Source organism: Acanthochromis polyacanthus, chromosome 8, assembly GCF_021347895.1.
Source record: "Acanthochromis polyacanthus isolate Apoly-LR-REF ecotype Palm Island chromosome 8, KAUST_Apoly_ChrSc, whole genome shotgun sequence".
Classification (NCBI taxonomy): Eukaryota; Metazoa; Chordata; class Actinopteri; family Pomacentridae; genus Acanthochromis; species Acanthochromis polyacanthus.
Window position 1 is genome coordinate 17,384,570 of NC_067120.1, and position 22,861 is coordinate 17,407,430.

Sequence of the window (22,861 nt, forward strand, 5' to 3'; positions counted from 1 at the left end):
TTGAAATTACAGGTTAAAAAAACACGTTTATTCACATAAATAACATAAATAAATTTGTTCTTTAACAATGTGTGACTGTAAAATTAAACTGCTTTACTGCATTTAAATTGGCTAAAATATAGTTATTTTACAGATATTCACCATTATTTTCACAGCTTTTACAATTTTTGAACACTACAGTATTCTACCTTTATTCTGGCACTTTTGCTGCCATATTTTCAGATTTGTAGAATTTTTTATGAATAGTTCTTAAAGTTTCATCAGATAAAGACGTCCATGGCAGAGAAACACTGTAAACTGATGGAATACTGCTAAACAATTGCACAGATTGAAATATTGTTTTAAAAAAGGAAGCAATGAGCAAGACCTGTGAGGATGAGAATCACACAGAGAAGATCCATGTGACATGTGTGTGACTGTGTGTGTGTCTGTCCGTGTGCCTCCTGCCTGGCCTGGCTAACTTTACTTTGGCAGCTGCCCTGAAGGCCAAATATCCTCAAGGACTAATGTCCCCTCTGCCATCCAAAACAAGCAGCTTGTGATTCACGGGTGTTAGCTAACCCTGAACTTTCTAAGTATAGCTACTACCACCAGTACACGCCACTGTGACACCAGTCACACAGCTCCACCCCCCTCAGACACACTCACATAACACACACATGCATGCACACACACAAAAGATAAGCCTTTATCATATTTCACAATTAATACTGAACCATTATTTATGCACAAACACACAGCCAGGTGCACAAATAAACAGGGTTCAACAATGCCGAAAAGACAAACAGCCATTAATTTGGACGTTTACTTTATCCAAGTCCTTCAGGGGCTGATTACGGCTGTTTTTTGTAATAAGGCAACAACAGAAAAAAGAGGTGCATGAAGAGAAGGAGGGAAAAAGAGCTGGAGATCATGATAAAGAGGATTTGGCTCTTTCTTAGTATAACTAAATAAATAACTGTGATATACTAGCAGGTCTTCTAAGGGCACCGGCCAAAAGTTTAGGGAACACTGTGTCCAGCCTGTCCTCTGACTGCCATGGGACACGGGAGGTGGTACGTGAAAGCGTTTTTGTGAGCGTGCGTTTGTGCAGCCTTTGTGTCAACGGTGTGCAGTAGCTACGTGTGTATTTATATTCACAGTGTCCTGGTAGCAGATGGATGATGCAAGTTCTTTGTAGGGCTTCCAAACAGCAGCCATAATTTTCTCGACCAGTTGTAAGCCCTCGATTTATTGCATCACTTAGCAGCCTTAATAGCCTAATAAGCCCAGAAAAAGTCAATCTACCAGCAAGCATCAACAGGTACGGTCTGTGTGGAGCCAAATGATTCAACATAACAAGTGTCATCGGGATGGGTTGAAAAGACACACAGGGATGAATGCAACGCAGGCTGAGAGGTGTACGTAAGGGTATGTGCAATAACGGAAAGTGATCAGTCTTTTTGAGATTTGTGATATCTTTACACTGAGCTGTAAGATGGCGGTTAGAATCCCTCCCAGCCAAGATCTTATATTACCATCATGTGGACAACAGAGGGTACTGCAGAGGAGCTATATGTGCTTTACACCAGCCATCTGTCACTCTTTAACTCTGTACCTCTAAGAAAATAAACGTGCAAAGAAAAATTGTTTAATTGTCAAGGAAGCATCACTAAATCCATTATCTCAGCGCAACAGTGATTATGGGAGAAGTGTCATAGCTGCTCAATCAGTTATGAAAGTTCAATGAAAATGACAACATTTTGTGACCCAGTATTTCAAAGGGTTCCACATGTTTTGTATTATTGAGGCATGCAACTACATATGTTCTAGCTAACTAGAATATATCACTAGTTAACTCCTGAATTATCTTTTTTTTTCTTAATGTGCGCTCATAGATGGGCCTTTTGATGACAGCATTTTTTTTTTTTTTCATATTTAAACCTAACCATAATCAGGGCCAATCTGATTTACATGTTCAGTAAATAAGTAAACATGATGAGAAATAACAGTGAATATTTCAGGCTTTTACCTTTAATAGTTACAGAGATTTCATCATTTAAACATAGCCTCAAAACCGGCAGTTTTTACAAAACTTTATCTCCCAAAGCATTTGATATATGAAGCAAACTTTTACAGATCTCTGTGAATATCCTATGAAAACATCAGAGCTAGTAGAGCAGAAATTGTTCGAAAAATATTTTAGAAAGATTTGGGATGGAATGGGGCTGTACAACGGCGTGGTAGTTTTCACTTTCCCCTTGCAGCTAGAAGATCCCTGGTCTGCGTACCGGCTTTCCTGGGATCTTTCTGCATGGAGTTTGCGTGTTCTCCCTGTACATATGTGGGTTTTCTCCGGGTACTCCGGCTTCTTCCCAGAGTCCAAAAATATGATGAGGTTAATTGATTATTCTAAATTGCCTGTACTTGTGAATGCGAATGTGATTGTGTGTCTGTATATGCAGCCCTGCGACAGACTGGTGACCTGTCCAGGGTGTCCCCTGCCTTTGCCTCGAGTCAGCTGGGATAGACTCCAGCCCCCCATGACCCTAATGAGGATTAAGCGGTGTATAGAGAATGGATGGATGGATGGGATGAATGACCCCTTCATGAACTTTCATCCGTTGTATCATCTGAATGATAATATCAGCAATGTAATCTTTCTTTCTCAGTGGAAGTCCGCTTTATTGCCAATTCTTCAACATGCACAAGTAAATTAACAACTAGTAGGCAAAAATCAGGTAAACTATGAACAAAGGAAGCAAAACTAGAACCAAGCATCTTTTCTAAAAATTTTCATTGATTTATAAAGTTTGATAGTTTAAAGCATAACTCATTCATTGGCCTGAAGAGAGGTGTATTTATCCAGGATAAATGAAAACGTGGATGTGCAAGGCCTTCAGGCTAGAATTGATTCATCTGTTTCCATCCATCCATCCATTCTCTATACACCGCTTTATCCTCATTAGGGTCGCGGGGGGTGCTGGAGCCTATTTATTTTAAGTTTATGTAACCATGTACTTTGCCTACAATACATGAGCGACATATAAATCTTGAATTTATGATATAAACGAGTGTTTCAGATGTACCAATCCAGTAAAACTACTCACCATCCAGAAGAGGGTTCCAGTGGCAAAGTCTGCATATTGTTCTATCGTGGACAGCACACTGAAGATTAGACACACCAGGACCATGAGGAAGCTGCAGAGAGGAACACAGTGCATCCAGTCAATCATCACTGTTCATCATATATCTAATCAGTGTTTCTGTAGTGAAAAATAACAAAGACATTTAGCAAATATAAGAGTCATTTTGAAAATCTGATCCTAATTTATCACTTTGTTGCATTGAAACGCAAAATTAATAAACTAGTACAAAGCAGATTTGACAGAAAACCTGAGTGTACAAAAACTAATAAAATAAAGCGATGGAATATTCAGAATTTGGTTGCTGAATGGTTATGCCTTGACTTCAAAAGATGCATATCAAAATATAATTATAATGCTTGTTACAAAATACAAAACAAGCCCTTTGGAAGAAAGCAGTTCAACAAAGTTTAAGGTACTTTGTCTCTGTTTTTCTTTTCGTCATCAATCTGCTTGTATTAACGGCTGACAGGATGTTTCCACGTCTCCTAGCAACATTCCGACAAGACTGTCCATCTGTCGGTGCACATACATTGTCTACAAACATAGCCTTGAGAGCAGAACATCCATGAGCCTAAATGAGGGTGGAGGGAGAAGAAAAGGCACGAGAGAGACGGATGGTGGAAAGATGGGATTAAGTGACGGCAGAAAGCCAAGGAGTGAATGGGTGAGGAGAAGTACAGCGGCAGCTAACAATTATTATTTTAATTATCAGTTCATTCACACAAAAAGTGAGCCATTCCCTTCCTCAAAAGTTTCCAGAGCCCAAAGTGACGTATTAATTTAGCTTGTTTGACCACAGACAATTCAATTTACAGTCATGGATTAAAAAAGGAGCAATTTTTCCACACTGGGGAAGCAAACAGAGAAATTGACTGACATTTTTGGGGGGTACTAAAATGATTCAATCAACTAAAAGTCTTTTTTTTTTGTTCACCTGTTTAGAAAAATGAAAAAAAAAACATAGCAAAGAAGAAGAGAAAATAAATTGAAACAGAAAGAACAGAAATATCCTGCTGATTATTGGCCTGGTGAATCTCAATATACTGGATATTTTGAAAATATATACTCAAAATACTTTCAGACTTAGTTTCATTTATGTGAGAGACTTCCATCAACTGTACTGTTCATTCACCTGTTCATTTATTCAGTTACATTTTTTTTTTGAAACGGGCTCATGACACGCTTTGCCTGATCTTTCCTGGCCCAACAGGATTAAGAGCAGAGCCAGTTGTGTGCATTTTCACCATGCCAGAAATAATCTTTGAAACACATCTTTTAAGTGCTTTTCCATGACATACTATGAGTGTTTGCGTGCACCATCATCACGATCAAACACACCACAGTGGGTGCATTACGATGCTGTGTATTACAAGCGGGATTACACGCCATATGTCGGAAAGGCTATGCAAGTCCCTGTAGTTTATTATTACTATTCATGTAGCAGAATGCAAAATTATACACACTGCAGCCGAATGAGAGAGACATTTAACATGAAATCGCTCATCCATGTGGGCCACACCAGTATATACTGGGCACTCACATGTTTCGGTGAATTTAAAGAAAGTCAAGTGAAGGTCGTGATCATCGTCAGGTGGTCAAATGGGCTTAACTGGGTCAATGAATAGGAAGACTCTTAAAGAAGGATTCAACTTAAACATACAACATATTGGCCAGATAGGACAGCGATTTTGTTCTATGGGGATTACTGCTTCACCAACGTGCACACATACATGGACATGCACATCTCGTTGACCCCTTCTAACGCTGTTAAAAACACAAATGTTCAATAATTGCAGCATAATACTCAGAGGGTACTCTTGAACCTATAAGGAAGTCAGTCGAGATTGAGCATGATAGTCCTGGACATATGGGACTGAATGACTGGAGATGCGTAAGACAACTAAAAACTAAGCTTTGAGTCAACCTTTTCTACGCAGGATGCATGTTCCTATGAAAAGCAATAGGTTCTGTACTCAGGACAACATGTAAAGTAAAATGAGAACAGGGTGGGACCCGCAGATTGCGTTAAAATAGTCATAAGTTGAAGCTGTGAAGGCAGTCTTATTGCGAAATTTACAGCTCACATTTGAAGAAATTACGACATAAATATATATTTCGAGACTTACAGTACATTCTGTGTCAGTGTTCTTGAAGCATCCAAAAACTACATCATGCTATTTAATCCCTGACAAAACACCAGAGCTATTTTGGGGATTTTCCATAATTAGCTTGCTTTTTCTAAAATAAACAGTGATAAACAACTCTTCAATAAACCAGGGAAACTCAGCAGCCACACTTACATCATCTTTTAGGCTATTAGTGGTTTCATTTACTCTGTACAGAGTACAGCGTGTACAGAGCCAATCTGACAGCTCTCTCTCTACTTATTAGTCTGCTGATCCTCATGCCAACATTTTCGACTGCAATTGCCACAGCAGCTCAACCTCCTCTCTCTTATGTGTTTATTTGGGGTTGTTTACATGGCAAAAATGTGATGGTAATGTCTGCCATCTCTGAATTTTGCGGATTATGGCTTGTTCAGCAGGCAAACTTTCCTTGTGAAATCCCCAGATCTGCCAGTGATTTTTCATCAAAATAAATACTTCTACTCATTAGATAATATGTGGCAAGACCTGCAGAGTCAGTCTATAAAAAAGGGAATCTCATCTGAAAACTACTGTGGTGTGTATTACAGTATATCTTTAATCTGATGTTTGCAGCGACTGGCCAACAGAAATAACATTTTGCGTTATGTCGAATGCCAGAGCTCCAGGTAGCGGCATTACCAGACTTTCTGGAAGGGAAAGACCAAACAGAGGGAGAGGTTAAGAGGAGGATGGGTCAAGTCAACTGAAAATCCATTTCCTTTGTGCTGAATCTTATCAAGATCAGCTTAAATATGATGTCATATACATATAAAATCATGTAGGTCGCTGTCAAGGTCATGTAATCCGTGTGTTTTCTGTCAGAGCAAGAAACATTTGTTCTGTTTTGGAAGGACAACAATGCAATGCAATAAATCCACATTCCACTTGGGGGTTGGAATTTATAAGCGTTGCTTTATCCATCCCCTTTTCAAATCACTTATGTAAATTGTCTGATTTTGGTGGTGTCAGAAGCTGGTTTGAAATAAATGATCAATCAATCAATCAACTTATTGTGCCAGCAGTGAGATGTATCCTGCACTCTGCTGAAGTCAGTTCTGTGTTCAAAGTCTCTCTGCAGACCTTGATTAAATCCCAAAAAACACATTTCTTTGTATTAAAGTTACATATTTAGAGTTTTTTTTTCATGAAAATACAGGAAATCCTCGGTTTACGACGTCCTCGGCCTACGGCGTTTCGTCATTACGTCATTCATATTTATAGGGGAGTCCTTGGTATACGACGTGTGGCGTTTCATTGTTACATCAGAAGTGATTACGTGGAACTTGTTGGCGAGCAGAGCAGACAAATAGGTTGTCATGCAGTGCTATAAGATGGCTTTGTTTACATTTGCCGGTTATACGTCACCTTGGATTGTGTGATATGCATGACTTTTCTGAAGAACTGATCAATATCGTGATGATCGCAACGGATTTGTTTACATTTTCGCCGGACTTCCTACTTACAGCGAAAATCGACTTACGTCAATCTGTAGGAATGAAACTCCAACGCAAATTGAGGACCCCCTGTAATCACTTCCTGTCTTAAAGTGGAACTCTACACCACTGTCTCCTCTGGATCTATGAAATCCCTGCCACTCTCCCCACTTACTGCAACTCAAGCACAGCAGCTCACCTACGATTCTGCCCAAATACTATAAAATTACTCTACACAGTGGTAAGTTGTAATATTGGAGATATTCTGCCATACATGGAAATGCTCCACCATGGCGCTGACTGCTTATTTCATTCGCAATGTGTTTTTTAACATATAAAACATCATATGGACGTGCTAAAAAGCTAACTTGATTTTCACCGGATGGGGTCCTTATTGTAACTAACTTAAACAATAAATGAATGTACAATCAATCAATCAAGTGCCATGCCATTCAGCGTAGGCGATCATTTCTCTCCAGGTCCTCCGATCTTTTGCTCTCTGAATTGAGACTGTTGCCCGTTCCATGACGCAAGTTCATCTATCATATTCATTCTCTATCTGCCTCGTCCTCTCTTAATGTATAGGACACTTAAAAATTCCTTGAGACCAACTCAATATCAGCAGATAAAATCTTGCTTGTACTGGTATGTTTAGAAATCATCAGAAATCCTCAGATCATATCGTGAGACCAATACACAGACAGTCCTGTTTCTCAGAAGTTTCTCTTGACACATAAAGTTCCCAAGATTAAACTAAACATTATAAAACACACACACACACCTAATGAAAAGTACTACCAAGTCCATTTCTGTTAAATTTTAAGTTGATGAAGTGTTGAGAGATAATGGTAGACACAATGATATCACAGTTTCCTAATGTCATAGTCTCAGGTTCTGTGGGAGGTGTCCGCTGCAGACAGGACGGGGTCATTCACAACCATTAGGCAACCTTATTTAGCCAGGCCAAAACCCCTGGGATCTGATTAAAACAAAACAGCTGGGGCTTTAGCGAGTATTATTGACTGCAGATCTGTCCAGCGTCACTAAAATAAATACAGCACAGAGTCACACTCAATCAGCAGAGAAACTAAAGCAATATAAGCTTAGGAAACACCATCCAAATACAGGGACAAGAACAGGATGTGTTCACACTCCTACAATCATGCAAGCACAATAAGTTGTAGTAGGCAAACATACACTTGTGTGTACATTGTGCTCATACCATAGACTGCACTGTATGCACACACACACAAAAAACTATACATCCTAGAAAGGAGAAAACAAATCGCTTTGAGTGTGAAAAAGTTAAGCAAATTAAGTTTTTTCCAATAGCAGCCCAATGGCCTGTTATTTGCTGGGGTTCAAACAGTTTCCTTTTTTCTACAAGCAGACTCATCCCCAGATAATGTCTTTAGTCACAACTAAGTTGCAAATTTCCAGACAGAATATACAGAAAATTAGAACTAGTATCAGTCGACAAGCAGCACAAGCATCATATTCAAAGACAAAAGTACTGTATTCAATTTAGACTCATAAAACTATTGATATCAAGCAAATATTAATATCTGGGAGTCACAAATTTTTTAAATAAATACATTTCCTTTACGTAACTGATTATTAAAATTGCCAAATACACACTGACTAGCCACAAGATAAAAACCACGGAAAGGTGACATTGATCATCTCTTCACTATATAATGTGCTGCTGGGAAACCTTGGGTCCTGGCTTTCATTTGGATGTTACTTTGACACATTACACTGATCTAAACATTGTTCCAGAACAAGCACACACCCCCAGGGCAGTGGCAATCTGACGGCAGCAGCCTCTCCCAGTAAAACAACGAACCACATGCTGCAAAAACTGCTCACTAATGGTTTGAGGAATACGACCAAGAGCCCAAAGTATTGACCCAGCCATCAAACTCCATAGATCCCACCCACAGCACCCAAAGGATCTGCAGCTAACATCCTGACGCCAGACACCGCAGGACCTCCTCCCACAGATGTCCTCCCTACAAATACATTGTAATTAAAATGTTTAATGATATCTGAACGTTAGACTCTTTTGATCTTATTCCACTCAGCAGGAGATATCAGGTTGTGCAATCGTAAGTCTACTGACAATTATCTAGCTCAATGCTGACCTCCCTTTGACCTGCATCTGAATACTTGTGTTACTCCTGAGTCTTTATCCATATGGAAAGTATACATTGCTGGCTCAGTTATCAATTTTATCTCATTTTCAAGAAAAGCAGTTATTAGTAAAGTTGTATCTTATCTTAATTAACCAGATACATATCAGCTGTGTATCTGTACAGGCTGAGCTACGTTTGCTTGTACTACATTTTTCCTTTCCATCCATCAAAATTGGTCCAGATTCCTGACAGTCTGCAACTAAACCCCCACAATGGAATCAAAAGCTTTTGGATGTAGTTCACAGAAACAGTAAGAAGTGTTACATGCCAGCATTTGCCATTTTTTGCAAAGCTGACTGTATGAGTAAAGGCAAGTCGATGGGTCATATTCCAAATAACTGATGTTATTGATGTAAACTCTCTCCAAACTCTCTTTACCTGCACCTACACACTCTACGCTACCCTCAAAAGCAAAAAAAAAACAAAAAAAAAACACCCTACAAAACAGGAGTTTCGTGCAACAATCAACTCTTTGAAACCTGAAAGGGCTCTCTGTGGGGCTCATCAAAGCAAGTCACCTCCGCCATCAAACAATGGAGACATAGCTCCATCACCACACATATGTTCAATGCAACAGGGCCATGAATATGCAAATCAAAACTAGTCAGCTAACAGTTTCACTCATGCTAACTACCATTCTGCTTTCATAACTCTCTAGGTCCAATATTACCAGAAACCTAAGCCCAGAGATTATACAGTTTCATAATCGGCACATCCAAAGATTATATTTTGTGTCTGCAAAGCTAATCACAACCCAACAGCACTTTTCTGTGCTTTCACTAGTATATCCCTTCAAATCAAAAACAAAAAAGAAAGAAAGAAAAGTCATTGCAACAACATCTTAAGACAACATCTGCCTTTTAGATTCTACATCTCTTTACCTCGACCCAAAACCATACAGGCCCCAACCCTATGACCACACTCATGGACTTGAAAATTACTTTCACTTTATAGAGTCGTGATGTTTGACACAGGGTTACCAGGGGAAGCCTAGATGCATATTAAAAAGAAGCATAGAAGAGGCAACCACCCTTAACTTTATAAGGAAAATAACTTTTTATGGAAGTAGCTAACTGCTGATTCATTGCCTGGATGGTGCGTGTTTGTCTTATGATGGCACAATGATGAAATATGCCTTCCCTTTAGTGCTTTGGTCATGAAGAAACTTAAGAATACAATGAAATGTCCCAAACTCACATAAGTATAAGATACGCTCTGATGTTGTCATGGTAACCCAAAATGTAAATTCACATGTTGCAGCTTCTCACACTGTTTTGTCAATAGGACTTTGTTGTCATACTTTGGTCCAGAAATCCCCACTTCAGTAGAATCTCCATACACACTAGTTCCTATCGACATTCTGAAGGAGAGAAGTTTGTTATCATTCACAGTCAGATTTATTTTTGTTCTAAAAACATGCATTAATGGCTGCTAACAGTATTTCCTGGTTTACTGAGTGATAGAAGAGTCCAAACATCTCCTCTGTAAAAACCTTTGACTCTATTATGTCAATAAAATGAAACAAGCATTTTCTACCTGGCTTTATCCAGTTTGTAAATAATATATTCAAATTAGCACATATTTTACGGATTCAAGGTTCTTTTGTGCCATGCCAGCCCACGTAGTCACATAATATGACACGAAATTAGTACTGGGGTCCCGTTTATAAGCCAATGAAATAAATAAAGAAAAACAAGAGAAATGATAAAGCAAGATAAACAATATACACAAGTGTGTACCAGTGGTAAACAGATGAATAAGTAGGCATGTGTGTAAAAACTGTACTATGAGGTCGATGAGGTGACCAGACGAAACCCAATTTGCACATTTAAACATAAAATATCTGAATATTTATAACCCTAACCCCATTTACTTGTAGAGTCCTGGTTAAATGTTTTTCATTATAATGCATTTTTTAAATACATATAAGTATTTTTTTTCAATGCTATTGGAATAAAGTAGCCTGTTTGAGATGGTAATGGCGGTGGTATCAGCAGTAACGTGAACTTAAGGCATGCCTCCTCTTAGTTCTGGAAATAAACCTCTTTATTCTGAGACGGGAATGACATGAAATATGAACTTGTGACTAAAACCAGCACAAACTTGAAACGAAGAGCATGCAAATCCATCAGTGCTGCAGAGCATGGTCAGACCCACAGCAGCCCTCCACAACCCTCTTAACTGACCCCCCTCCGATCCATCTATGGAAGAGCTTAGGGTGGATTACACCACATCAGCCACCAGCCACAAACATGGATATTCCATCCTGGCTTAGTTCATCATCTTGTGCACAAGTATTTGAAAAATAGATAAAAATCTGCTCAGACTTTGGAGGGCAAGGTAAAAAAAAAAAAAAAACACACACACAGCTGAAACATCAAACATTTAAACTCTAAACTTCAGCGGCCCGTATTCAGGCCGTCTTGAGATGTGCAAACATATTTTGCTAAATTGACCGAAGCTGCAAACTCGATGACAGAAACATTATACACCCATAAAAAGCTTAGATTCTCATGAATCTGCCGGTATAAACCACTTTCAGATGCGATTACCACAGCGGGTAATATAAACACATTTGACCAACAAACAACAAATAACGTAAACAGCACAACTCACCTTTGAAGGCTCATAACTAGTCACAGATGAAAATGTTCCACAAAAAACGGCCATAATCCAACCTTGGACATCCAGACAAAACAAGCCAGTAAAATATTTTGTCCAAAACATGTCTTGAAATCAGTAAACAATCCACAAATGGCTAGTTTTCGTGAACGTCCACCTCGCGCTGCGCGTCCCATATTTGGGATAGGCTCCAGCACCCCTCGCAACCCTAGTGAGGATAAAGCGGTGTATAGAGAATGGATGGATGGATATTAGCGAACTTCAGTAGAAATTTCAGGCGGAATTGGCTGCAGTATATAGGGCTACGTGGTCGACTGACACATCGCTGAAAATAATGCAGTGAAAACATGCTTTGTCCAAGAGTGCCTTGGCTGCTTTACACACATGTTCACGATTTCTGCTTGACCTTATCTGACTTCCCTGAAATTTTAATAGCATAATAATAATAATAATAATAATAATAATGATAATATGGACATTTTATCTTGATCAAATATTTTCAATTGTTCATTTATTTTTCAAAAATTCGCCCCTTTACCTACTTCTAGAAAGTTGTTTTGCTTACCCAAATTTGAGCTTTTGTTTGAATGACAACATCTCAGGAAATATTAAATCTACATATTTGTACTTTTAGTTCTAATCACCATTGATTCACGATCTGCGATATTGGTACTACTGGTTTATTTTCTGATTGTGGGTGATTCGAAATATATTTTTAAAAAAGTCAATAAATGTCTGTGAGCACACATCAACAAAAAAACATGATAATGCAGAAGTCAAATAGTGGTATTTTCTAAACCACGTGTTCATGTCACAATACTACAAACAAAGCATTTAAGAAACTTTTTTAATATGGCATACTTGGTCACAAAAATAAAACAGGAAATTATTTTTACTGAACTTTCAGAACAGACTGAGCAAGGATAACAAATTGTACTATAAAAACTAAAGAATTGCTGGTTAGCTTAACCCAAGAAATTTTGAAGTGCTTCTCAAAATTAAAGTAAATAATGTTTTTTTATTGTTTAGCGTGAGCATAAACTTCATTTCCAGACCCCACTTTGTAGCCATAAACCTTGCTTTGGAGGAGACCTGTATGACTTGTCATGCAGTTTTATGTCACTTCTTTCTGAATTATGACTGACTTAGGTCATTAGGATGGCATCAGCATATTATAACCAGGACTGAATACACAGATCTGTTGAGATAGGGGCATTTTTCTGATGGGACATTGTCATACGTTGACATGTATTTAATGGTAATCGCATGTACTTATGTGAGCAAGACAGTAATGTTAAATTTATTCTCATGTTTGATTGGAACAAAATGGATGCTTTTGCTTCATGTTTCATTGTTATGTATTCATTCAATTTAAACTATGAGCAAATGTGTATTCATGGTAACTGCTTATGAGTTTACTTTGAAGCATCTCTAGTAGGGCAGTGTACTGATTGTAATGATTCTCTTAGTAACATTTAGAGAACCACTTTGAAAATCCAAAACTCTGTTCTACTTGGATTAGGCTACATTTGTTTATTGTGAGTTGTCAAACCTTCTCAATCACTTATTCAATTTAAATATACCAACTTTATCGTTTTTGTATTCTATATGTTCTGGGTGGTATCATTGTGACACGCAACTACATATGGTTCAGAAAATGTCATGCCTTCTACACAACACATTCATTTTGTTAATGTGTGCTCAAAGATGGCACTTTACGAGATGCTTCGATTTGTCTCCATGTTCCAACTCCCAAAGAATAAGAGACTATTTGACAGGCTTTTAAAAATGATCCCATACAGTACTTCATATATCTACCAAAAACTTCAACAATAACATTCAGAATTAATAGTTTATGATGATTTCACATGAATGAATACAATTAGCAAAGTGGCCACCCAAGATTAGGGCTGCAATATGACCTTCTGTTCCTGATTTTCTATGTAAAATTAAGGATTGAAAGATGTTTTTGCAGAACATTTGATGACACAGTGGTGATGGTAACCTTGTATATAAAATGTTAAGCATTTTTAGTAGTCTGCGAAGTGAGACTTTGAAGACAACTGGCATTTTCAGTGTACAGGTTTGTGTGGCATTTTGCCACCAGTGCACTGTAATAAACAAAGATATTAATTCTGGATCTAGCATTTCATTTCTCCTGCTAGGTGTATATCCACTGCACACAAATTTTGTACAGGTTATAGTTTTTAGGTTCAATTCTGTAGTTGAAATGTTATGGATTGAGCCAGGAAGACAAAGAAGTATAACAAAAGGTACAAGCCATGTAAAGTGAACTGGTATAATCTGTCTTTTATGTAAAAAGTCAGCCTTACAAAACATTTGCCGGTGTGCATAACTTGCTAGTGTGAAATGGAAGTGACCCACACAGTTCACTTGACTCAGCCGGTAATCTCTTGTAAGCAGATATTCAACAAGAGGTTTTCTTTCTGCCCATTCCATATGGATGGCAGGGAAAGCCTGGATGCTGAGGACTCACTGCAGCCATTTCAATAATCTGTACAGATATAAAAGCACATATCAGAACCAAGCATTCCAGACAACATCTGGCCCATTGTGTTTTCATGAGGATAAGCAGGTCCCATTCTTTCTCTGCCGCAAAATGGTTGTGGTATAATAATAGCAAAAACTGTCCTCATCATATAGGAACATTTTACATACCGGTGATTTGAAAAATGTAAGGTTTTGCACTAAGTTGATCTTACTGCCTCTTACCGTTTTGGTTCAATGCTTTTCTTCTCAAGCTAAGAAACAACACGGTTAGATTTTGGAGGACCAAGAGGTATGGCTCTAATCTGCTTGCGGTCTGAGAAGGGCATTTAGGAATCATGAGGACATACATGTTTATTCCCTTTGGTTATGTAAAAGCCTCAGAGGGAGTGACCCAAACATGGAGGGGATCATTGCTCCAGGTTGTCTGTATGCTGAGAGTCTGCATGCCATTGCATAAGGCTCTTTTCGAACACATGTCCACGTATGCTGTCCCGAGTCCAAGGGATTTCTACCCACTCTGACTAACTCTGCCGTCACTGGCATGGCATATGCGTGCCGGTTTGCAATGAATAAATATACCGTTTTATATATCTACATATTTTACACATTTTGCTAATATTGTGTGTTTTAATCCACAATTTCCAGCATTAAAGGGAGAGAGAATGCTCCTTAGTGAACCCTAAACAAAGTCTGTAACTTAAACTGTTACTACTGCAGTTTCATTAAATTATTTACTTTGTAATTAGTTTTGTGCAATTAAATAATTCAATAATGATGGATATTGTGTGCACAACTTCTCTATGACCAAAGCAATTAAAGAAAAATGCAACAAGCATAATAATAAAATGTCAAACCTTTTTTTTTTTTTTTTTTACATCATTGCAAAAACTCGGAAGACACATTAAATAGTTTCATCTGTTTCAAATGAGTTGTTTGGATTGATTTTACACCTTTAAAAGAATAAAAACTGTTCTCTATGATAATTCAATGTCAATTATTTGTATGTAACACTCATACAAGCATACATTCAACTGCAAGAAATGACTATCCTGAGATGATGTGATCCTATTATTATTATCCTGAAATTGCTGATCCTCGCTGCAGCACAACAGAGGCACCGGATGAATTAAGTAACCACCTGTGCGTGTGGTGTGTTAGTTGTGTGCATGTCATCTCAACGCAGAGCAGGGCTATTAGAGCTGACCTATTAGGTCTGTCGTGAGTGCTGCACACAGCCCTTTATTCCTCCCTTCTCTCCTGCCAATCTCTAAAGAGGCCAGGAGAATAGATGGCCCCCAGCGAAAGCCATTGACAAGTAAGAGTTACTTAAAGGAGTGTCAGTGGGGATCAGTCAGAAGGGTTTAATATTAAATGAAAGACAGGCTCGGGTTCCCTCTATTCTATTAAGGGAGAACATTAGAGCTTCAATTACTGCTGGAAAGGATTACCAGCAGTTCAGGGCACAGAACACACACATGCACACAGCAGAGAAAATCTTTGCAGCATTTCTGTTCACCTTTGACAGACTAAGGTGAGATTTTAATGACGCAGACTAATTCTCCTTCTCTTTAAGACCAATTACACACACAATTATTTTGAATTTTGCCTCAACCGGGTACTTTTCGCATGATCCTTCTGACAGACAGACAAATGATTATTCGTGGCTTCAGCTGTTTAACTGATGAGTCATGACCCTTAAGTGAGATAGTGTGCTTAACATGTAGGCACAAAAACTGATGACACATACAGGTGATCATATGATTTTTTTTTTTTTTTAAAGTTCATCATTAGCAGTAACTTTTTTCAATTTTTCTTCAGGATAAAGGAGATACTGCTGAAGCATGGATAAAGCCCCCTCCTCTTGAAAGGTGCTATTTATTAGTGCTAAACATCCATCAATCCATTCATTATCTATACACCGATTAATCCTTAAAGTCGCAGAGGGGGTTGGAGTCTATCCCAGCTGACTTATGTTGAAGGACACCCTGGACAGGTCACCAGTCTATCACAGGGCTACATATAGAGACAAACATGCACCCTCACATTCACATCTATGGACAATTTAGAATCACCAATTAACCTCAGCATGTTTTTGCACCGATGGAGGTTGCCGGAGTACCCTGAGAAATCCTATGCATGTACAGGGAGACCATGTAAACTCCATGCAGAAAGATCCCTGAAAGGCTGAGACGTGAACCAGGGACTAGTGCCTAACAATGAATCAAAATATCAAGTGCAATGAATTTACACTACCGTTCAAAAGTTTGGGGTCGCCCAGGCAATTTCATGGTTTCCATGAAAACTCAAACTTTCATTCATGTGCTAACATAAATGCACTGGGGTTTTCTAATAATCAATTAGCCTTTCAACACAGTTAGCTAACGCAGTGTAGCATTAACAATGTCTAGATTGTATTTCTGATTAATTTAATGTTATCTTCACTTAAAAAAATGTTTTAAGTTTTTAAACAAGGACATTTCTACGTGACCTCACACTTTTGAACGGTAGTGCATGTATACAAATAATTATCAATATATATAAATGAAGCATCCTGGTACTACAGAGATGCTCTGAAGTATAAATCATTATTCTCCAGATGTAAGAGAACCTGCCTGTTGGTGCAAAATGCACACACATCATACATCACCATGTTTATCGTATTCTTTTTCAGTGGAAAGGAGATGCAAAATTCACCATTTCCACTAAAATAAAGAATAAGATTGCAATATCTGTCATAATAATCACAATATGATATTTTTGCACATCAGTTAGCTGTACGATACATATAAACATCAACTTCTCTTAACTGGTAATATACTTTGTGCATGCATACAAATGTAGAGAAAAGAGAAATGTCACAGCTAATGTTGCGGAAAAAAGGCCAGCTGCAATTATCAGTATGATAATAAATAGCACTTTCTACAATATATGGTTAATTTTATTACAAAGTTTGCATATAAGTGTCTTTAACTTACAAGCCATCATTACATGAACTTTGGTGATGACTTGGGCACTTCTTTAAATTAATTATTTTACCGCTGAGTGCTCGAGTTAATTGTCATGGCAAAAACCTACTTAAACACAACGTGGTATTTGGCACCTTTCAGCCAATTAATGGCCCACTTCATGATGCATGTGTAACTACAGCAGCAGCAGCAACTAATCCTCCTGACACACGAGAGCTGACAACAGACAGGGTAGCATGCTTTTACTGTACCCAAACCGTACGTGACCACGAGGAAATGAAAACAGGGAAATGCCGTCTGCTGCGGCTGTTGTGGTGCAGCGAAATTAAGCTTTAAAACCCTGAACTTTGTCACATCAATACTGTCTTCACTGAACAATGGGTCTTTTTGTGAAAAAGAACATCTCTTCTTTGTGATGATCCGGCTGAGTGTAAACATAGTTCAGTGGAAGCTTTTCAGTTGAACTTCTATCATAATCATTCATGTTTTCATCCAATCTAGTCTAAATCCATGTGCTCAGAGTTGACTATGACTACAGTGTGAGATACTTAAGAGCCAATCTCTCACATGTTAAAGAAGCATTCTTGACCACAGTTGCATTATGTTTTTTTGTATTTTTATATTGTTTCACCTATTTCTATTCACTATTTTTTCCATTGGAATAATAGGACCAAAATAAACATAAGATAAAAATTACATGGTCTGCACCTACAATAGAATACAGTATAGGTTTCATGCATGGAGTTGCTGATTTGCTGACACTATGCAAGAGGCGAAAAGACCAAGTTAATTAGGGACAGAGGTGTGGTTGTCCAGATCACGCTAACCTGACCTGCTTCAGTTGGGTTTACTTAAAAACAAAGGCCACACACGCCTCTCCTTCTGTTACTGGGAACCAGAACCCAATACTGGAAGGAACAGCACTAGATGTAATTAACGAGAGAGCGACTGGAGCTACAGAAGAAACACGGCACAGAGACCTTTGTGAGGGAAGTCATACGGCTTGCCAGTTCACTGACTTTTTGACCGCTTTTCACGCCGACATGTAGGTTTTTAACACCGTGATCAATCAAGCATTTGATTAGAAGACTCTTTTCAATGTGCCAAAGTGTGTATATGCTTAATAAATCTCATGAAGGCTGATGTTTTGTTTAAATAAATGCTGTAAACCTCTGGACTGTGCTAAAGGAGATTGTGTTTTTGAGCGCTCCTAATTCTGTATTGTGCCAAATAAAAGCACAAATGTCAACCTCTAATGTAGGGTCACCTGCAAGTATACAGAGAAGTGAACAGGTACTCACACAAGAAAGTGGTAGAGGAAGCATTTCAGTCCAGCAGGTCTCTCTAAGAAGTTGTAAACATCCCCCTGCATGCTAGTCTTGATGTACGGGCTCTGGAATTCCTTTTGATGATGACGCAGCCAGCTCGAGCGAGGAAGAGGTGGCGGGACGGGGATGACAGAGGGCTGGCTCTCTATGATCTGCAGCGCCGGGTCCTTTGTGTCTGCTGGCGGACAGCAGGGAATGCCTGATCCATTATTCACCGCTGTGGGGTCCAGTTCCAGTGAAACAGGAGAGTAGTGGCTTCTGTCAGGCGCAGGAGCCCGTACAGCAAGGCTACTGGTCAAACTGCCAGTGGAGGTTGCAAGGTTAGCGTCCACCTCCTGATCCAGGCTGAGCCTCGTGCTGGCGTATCCATTGGGACTGTAGTGTATGAAGGAACTCCTCAGTCTGTTGCCGAAGTCCTGTTGCACGTGGCACGTTGTGTGAAAGGAGCGTGTCCGTCTTTCCCCCATGTTGCCCCGTAGGACGGTCCAGCTCAGAGAGGGCTGACGGGGGACTTGAAAGTCTCTGAAAGTCCTGCTTTTTCTGACCAAGACTCGAGCAGAAGGAAAAAGCCCAGCAGGATAAGAATTCTAGCTAGGCATGGCTAGCTACCTGCTGCAGAGAAGAGCTCTCTCTGCTGGGCTGCATGTGAGTCCATACCTGCAGGGGAAGAAGCGATATAAGTCATGGAGATAGTGTAATTGAAAGCAAGCTTTGCCCTCCACTAGCATGCCACTTGTTGTCTTTGCATCGGTCACAAAAAATACAAGATATGGACACTGTGAAGCTCAGTTTGATGATCCGGGTGCTCTGCTTTTACACAAGCAACTGCAACATGCCTCCTTCTCACCTGCATTAAACTATCTTTATAATCAAACAATATTGTTAGATTTAATATACTTGTAGCAGCAAATGGATGAAGACTGCACTTTTGACATTATCAGTGTCACTGGATGAATTAATTTTTATACTGTATTACTGTAACAAGTGGCTTTCAAGCACATCAGAGCAATTTTGTCACTACTGAAATATCATCATATTAGAATCTGGCAAATACAAAATGTGGCACCCTTCACTATGTTGCTTTTAAACTGTAGCCATACATGCAGAGGCCTGTGTAGATAACACTGATTCAAATCAGAGCTTTTCACTGTGTTATGATAATTGTTGTAGTTCTTGCTCTAAAATAACTCCACATAAGGCAAAAAACATGAGCAAATGCTTAAAGGCTATATATTACTGTCACTTGTGATCTGTGACCATAATACATGTCGAATAGACATGTGGCAGTAACAGGTCAACACACTAGTCCATTTCCACCGGATTTTCTACTACAAAAATTGCCTCCTGTTGTCCTTTAATGGATTTCAAACCCCCTCCACTCTTCCATTCAGTACTGTAAAATTAATGCGCACTCTGCTCTCATTAAAAAAAAAAAATAGTTCAGGCTACAACAGATTTTAAGCAACTCCTGTTACAATGTGACCTTCCTTTAATGGTTACACAAACCACGTCACATCACAGAAGCTTAATCAACATGCAACCGAGCAAAAATTAGACTGATTGAGACTGCGGATAGTTGCAGAATGACTGTTTTGCAGCTTCTCTTTCACGATTTCTGTCAGCTTTTTGTTCTTTATAGCCACAGTCAGAACACAATTAAGCGTAAATTAAATAAACACAAATTATTTAAAGATGCACACTAATTCACTATTGAAAACAAAACAATAAGTCTGCTACAGAAAACCATGCACGTTACCACTTCAAGCCCAAATTCTCCACACTTTTGCAAATTCCAAAACTTGTATTGAGAATATGCTTAATAAAGAAAATCAATTAACTGAGTCCAGGTTAAAAAAAAACAACTAACTGTAGCTCCAGAAAAGCGAGTGGTTTCTGTGCAGAATGAGGTGCAAATCAGGTACATATACTAAATAATTTCGCAACATAAAACCTGCTAACGGCAAAGAACCTGTAACTAAGTCAGGGAAGCCTGACAACGTAACAAAAACACTTTCCATCTGCCAAATCAAAGCCACCTCTACCCCTTCCTGCCTCATGTACAATTAATCAGCAGGTGGTTTAGAGTCTTCTCTGGAAAGAAACTGAACCAGGTAGTATGATAGGTGGCTGGATGTTACCTAAAAGGACTGGAAAGAAAGACTTATAGAACTAGAGAGGTAGGCCATTTAGAGGCCCCTGAACATATCTGTCAGCTATGGATGAAGTGATGACAGGATGCTGGAAAAAAGTTCTACCTTTAAAACTGCACAATCATGAAACACAATGAACTGTCCGACATGCATAAGCGGCCGTGGGACTCAGTTACATAGCATTGTCCATCAACCTGAACCAAGCCTCTGCAGGGGATCTATAACTCAGGTTAAAGGGCAGCATGTGGGGTAAAACATTTTCCATCTCGCTTTCCCTCTATTTATCTGCAAAATAAACTCAGGTTGAGATCTGTTTAATGAACCTGTATAATAAAATCAAATGTTTTGTCAATATTTGCATCAATTAATGCCACCAGCTGATGAGTCCTTAAAAATTAAATATGTCTAATTAATAAGTCAAATCTTACCTTTCACTTTAAAATCGCGCCACAACTTCTTATCGGAGGAAAATTTGCATCTGAAACAAGACAAGTTCTTCCCCCGTTTCTGTTTTCCACAAAAACAAGTTCCAGTGCTGCTCTTTGTTAATTACATCAATTAGAAATGATCCCCCAACGCTCAGAAACACAGGTAACATCGAAAACGCAGTGAAAACACGAGTGTTTAATCGGCTGCTGCCTGCAGGTCCGGAGCCTTTGAAGTGCATCGCAGCCTGTGGTTGGACGAGTGTTGCGTTCAAGCTTATGGGAAATCCTAATGCATGTTAACAGCAAAGCTGTACCCTGGCGATTTTCTGTTATAGTTAAGTAGAATTTAATTTAGAATTTAATATTCTAAATTAATTTAGCCACTTCTACTAATTTGTATTATTATCTGCTCAAACTGTACAATATTTGATATTATGTGTTTTGAATCTAACAATGAATTTAATTCCAGATTATTCCAGTTTCTAAAGATCCGATCTATCTGATCAATAAAATGTCAGAATATAGTTAAATATATCAGTCACAAGTTATCAGATTCCATAGTGATGCCTTCAAAATTATGTCGAAACACCTAAAACTATCTGTTTTTGCTTCCTCTAAACAAAGTTCTGCTCACATTTAGTTTCTCTCCAAAAGACCTGTTAAAAACAAATGTCTGTTTTAATTGCCACCACGTGTTGCTGGCAAATTTAAACTGTGTGTATCATAAACTTGGCAAGGTTTTATTATTAACTATACAAACCCAGGCTTTAAAGAACCCCAAGTGCCTCAAATTTCAGAATCTTAAATACACTTGCATTAAATCAAATTACCAGTGCAGTGTCATAGAACTCCTGGTTTCAGATGTCAGGTGAAAGGTAAAGCCCCTAAAAGGGTTTATACAGCTGTTAATTTAGGCATGGTTTCCTCAGTGAAGATTAAACCAGTTCTATGCATTTTTAACATGGTAGCATGAGTGAAGAGTATGTAAAGACAAACACATGTACAACCTGTAATGCAGCCTGAGAAGGTAAATTGCATAAATCAACATCAGTTATATTCAGCTTGTTTATGGCCAAGCTGGCTGCTGGCTTTTTACAACAGAAGAAATTAGTTTGACTACTACTAATTTCACAAGCTTACCCTAGGTCCATCAGAATCCTGAACTCCATACACCTGTCTGCCTGAATGCACAATATCACTCTTTGCTGCTTTCGTCCATTTTCATAACATATCATATTCTACTGGTTCCTATTCTATTTCATCTACCTCCCATTTTGCACATATCTGGCCCTCTTTGCACATGGTGCCTTTTTAATATTATCTGCTATATTCAATTTATTATTTAATGTGATATTTTATTACTTACTGCCTGTTGCACCATCCAGTGGAAGTGGAAGTATTTTCATCATGCCATATATGATGACAATAAACCTATTCTATTCTATTCTTTTCTATTCTACATGCAGAATCTTCTATTTTTAAGCTCAGTCCTATTGATTTCATTTTCATCCCTGTGTATACATTTGAATAACATCCAATCAGTTATTTTAAAGTAGTAAACTGCCTGTCATAATCAACACGTTGTTGGCGTCGGGTGTTCAAATAAGACCCTGATTATGAAGCATAGCCACTGAGCAAGTTTTGGGACTTGTGACAACCAAACTACGGTTTTACGAGTGGGTCCTGAACGCAAGCGCATATTTCGAAGGCAGCAGCTGGCGGAGGGTCACGGTCGCGCGCTTACAGATAAGCACCAGTCTGTGAGAGAAAACAAACGCTGATATTAGTTTTAATCCAAAATTTAACTAAAACTACTTTGTAAACGTGTTTCATATACCAATAAACTATCCAAACACACACCGTGAGTTGACTCCACACCTGCATTCATCCGCAGGAGGCACTGCACGCTCTCTCTTCGCTAATTTCGCAATTGGAGTTGATTGTCCCTCCTTG

The 22,861-nt window shown here is 38.7% G+C and overlaps 1 protein-coding gene across 1 annotated transcript in view; it reads right to left on the reverse strand.

Annotated features, from left to right (window-relative positions):
* The window catches only part of kcnq1.2 (potassium voltage-gated channel, KQT-like subfamily, member 1.2), a 173,494-nt gene extending 154,516 nt beyond the window's left edge, over positions 1 to 18,978 (reverse strand). Inside the window, exons 1-2 of the mRNA XM_022196591.2 lie at positions 18,304 to 18,978; positions 3,090 to 3,180 (exon numbers count right to left, since the gene is read on the reverse strand). Coding sequence (XP_022052283.1) covers positions 3,090 to 3,180; positions 18,304 to 18,797 — 585 coding nt within the window. The 5' untranslated portion in view covers positions 18,798 to 18,978. The remainder of the gene's footprint in view (positions 1 to 3,089; positions 3,181 to 18,303) is intronic.
* Between the last annotated feature and the right edge of the window lie 3,883 nt (positions 18,979 to 22,861).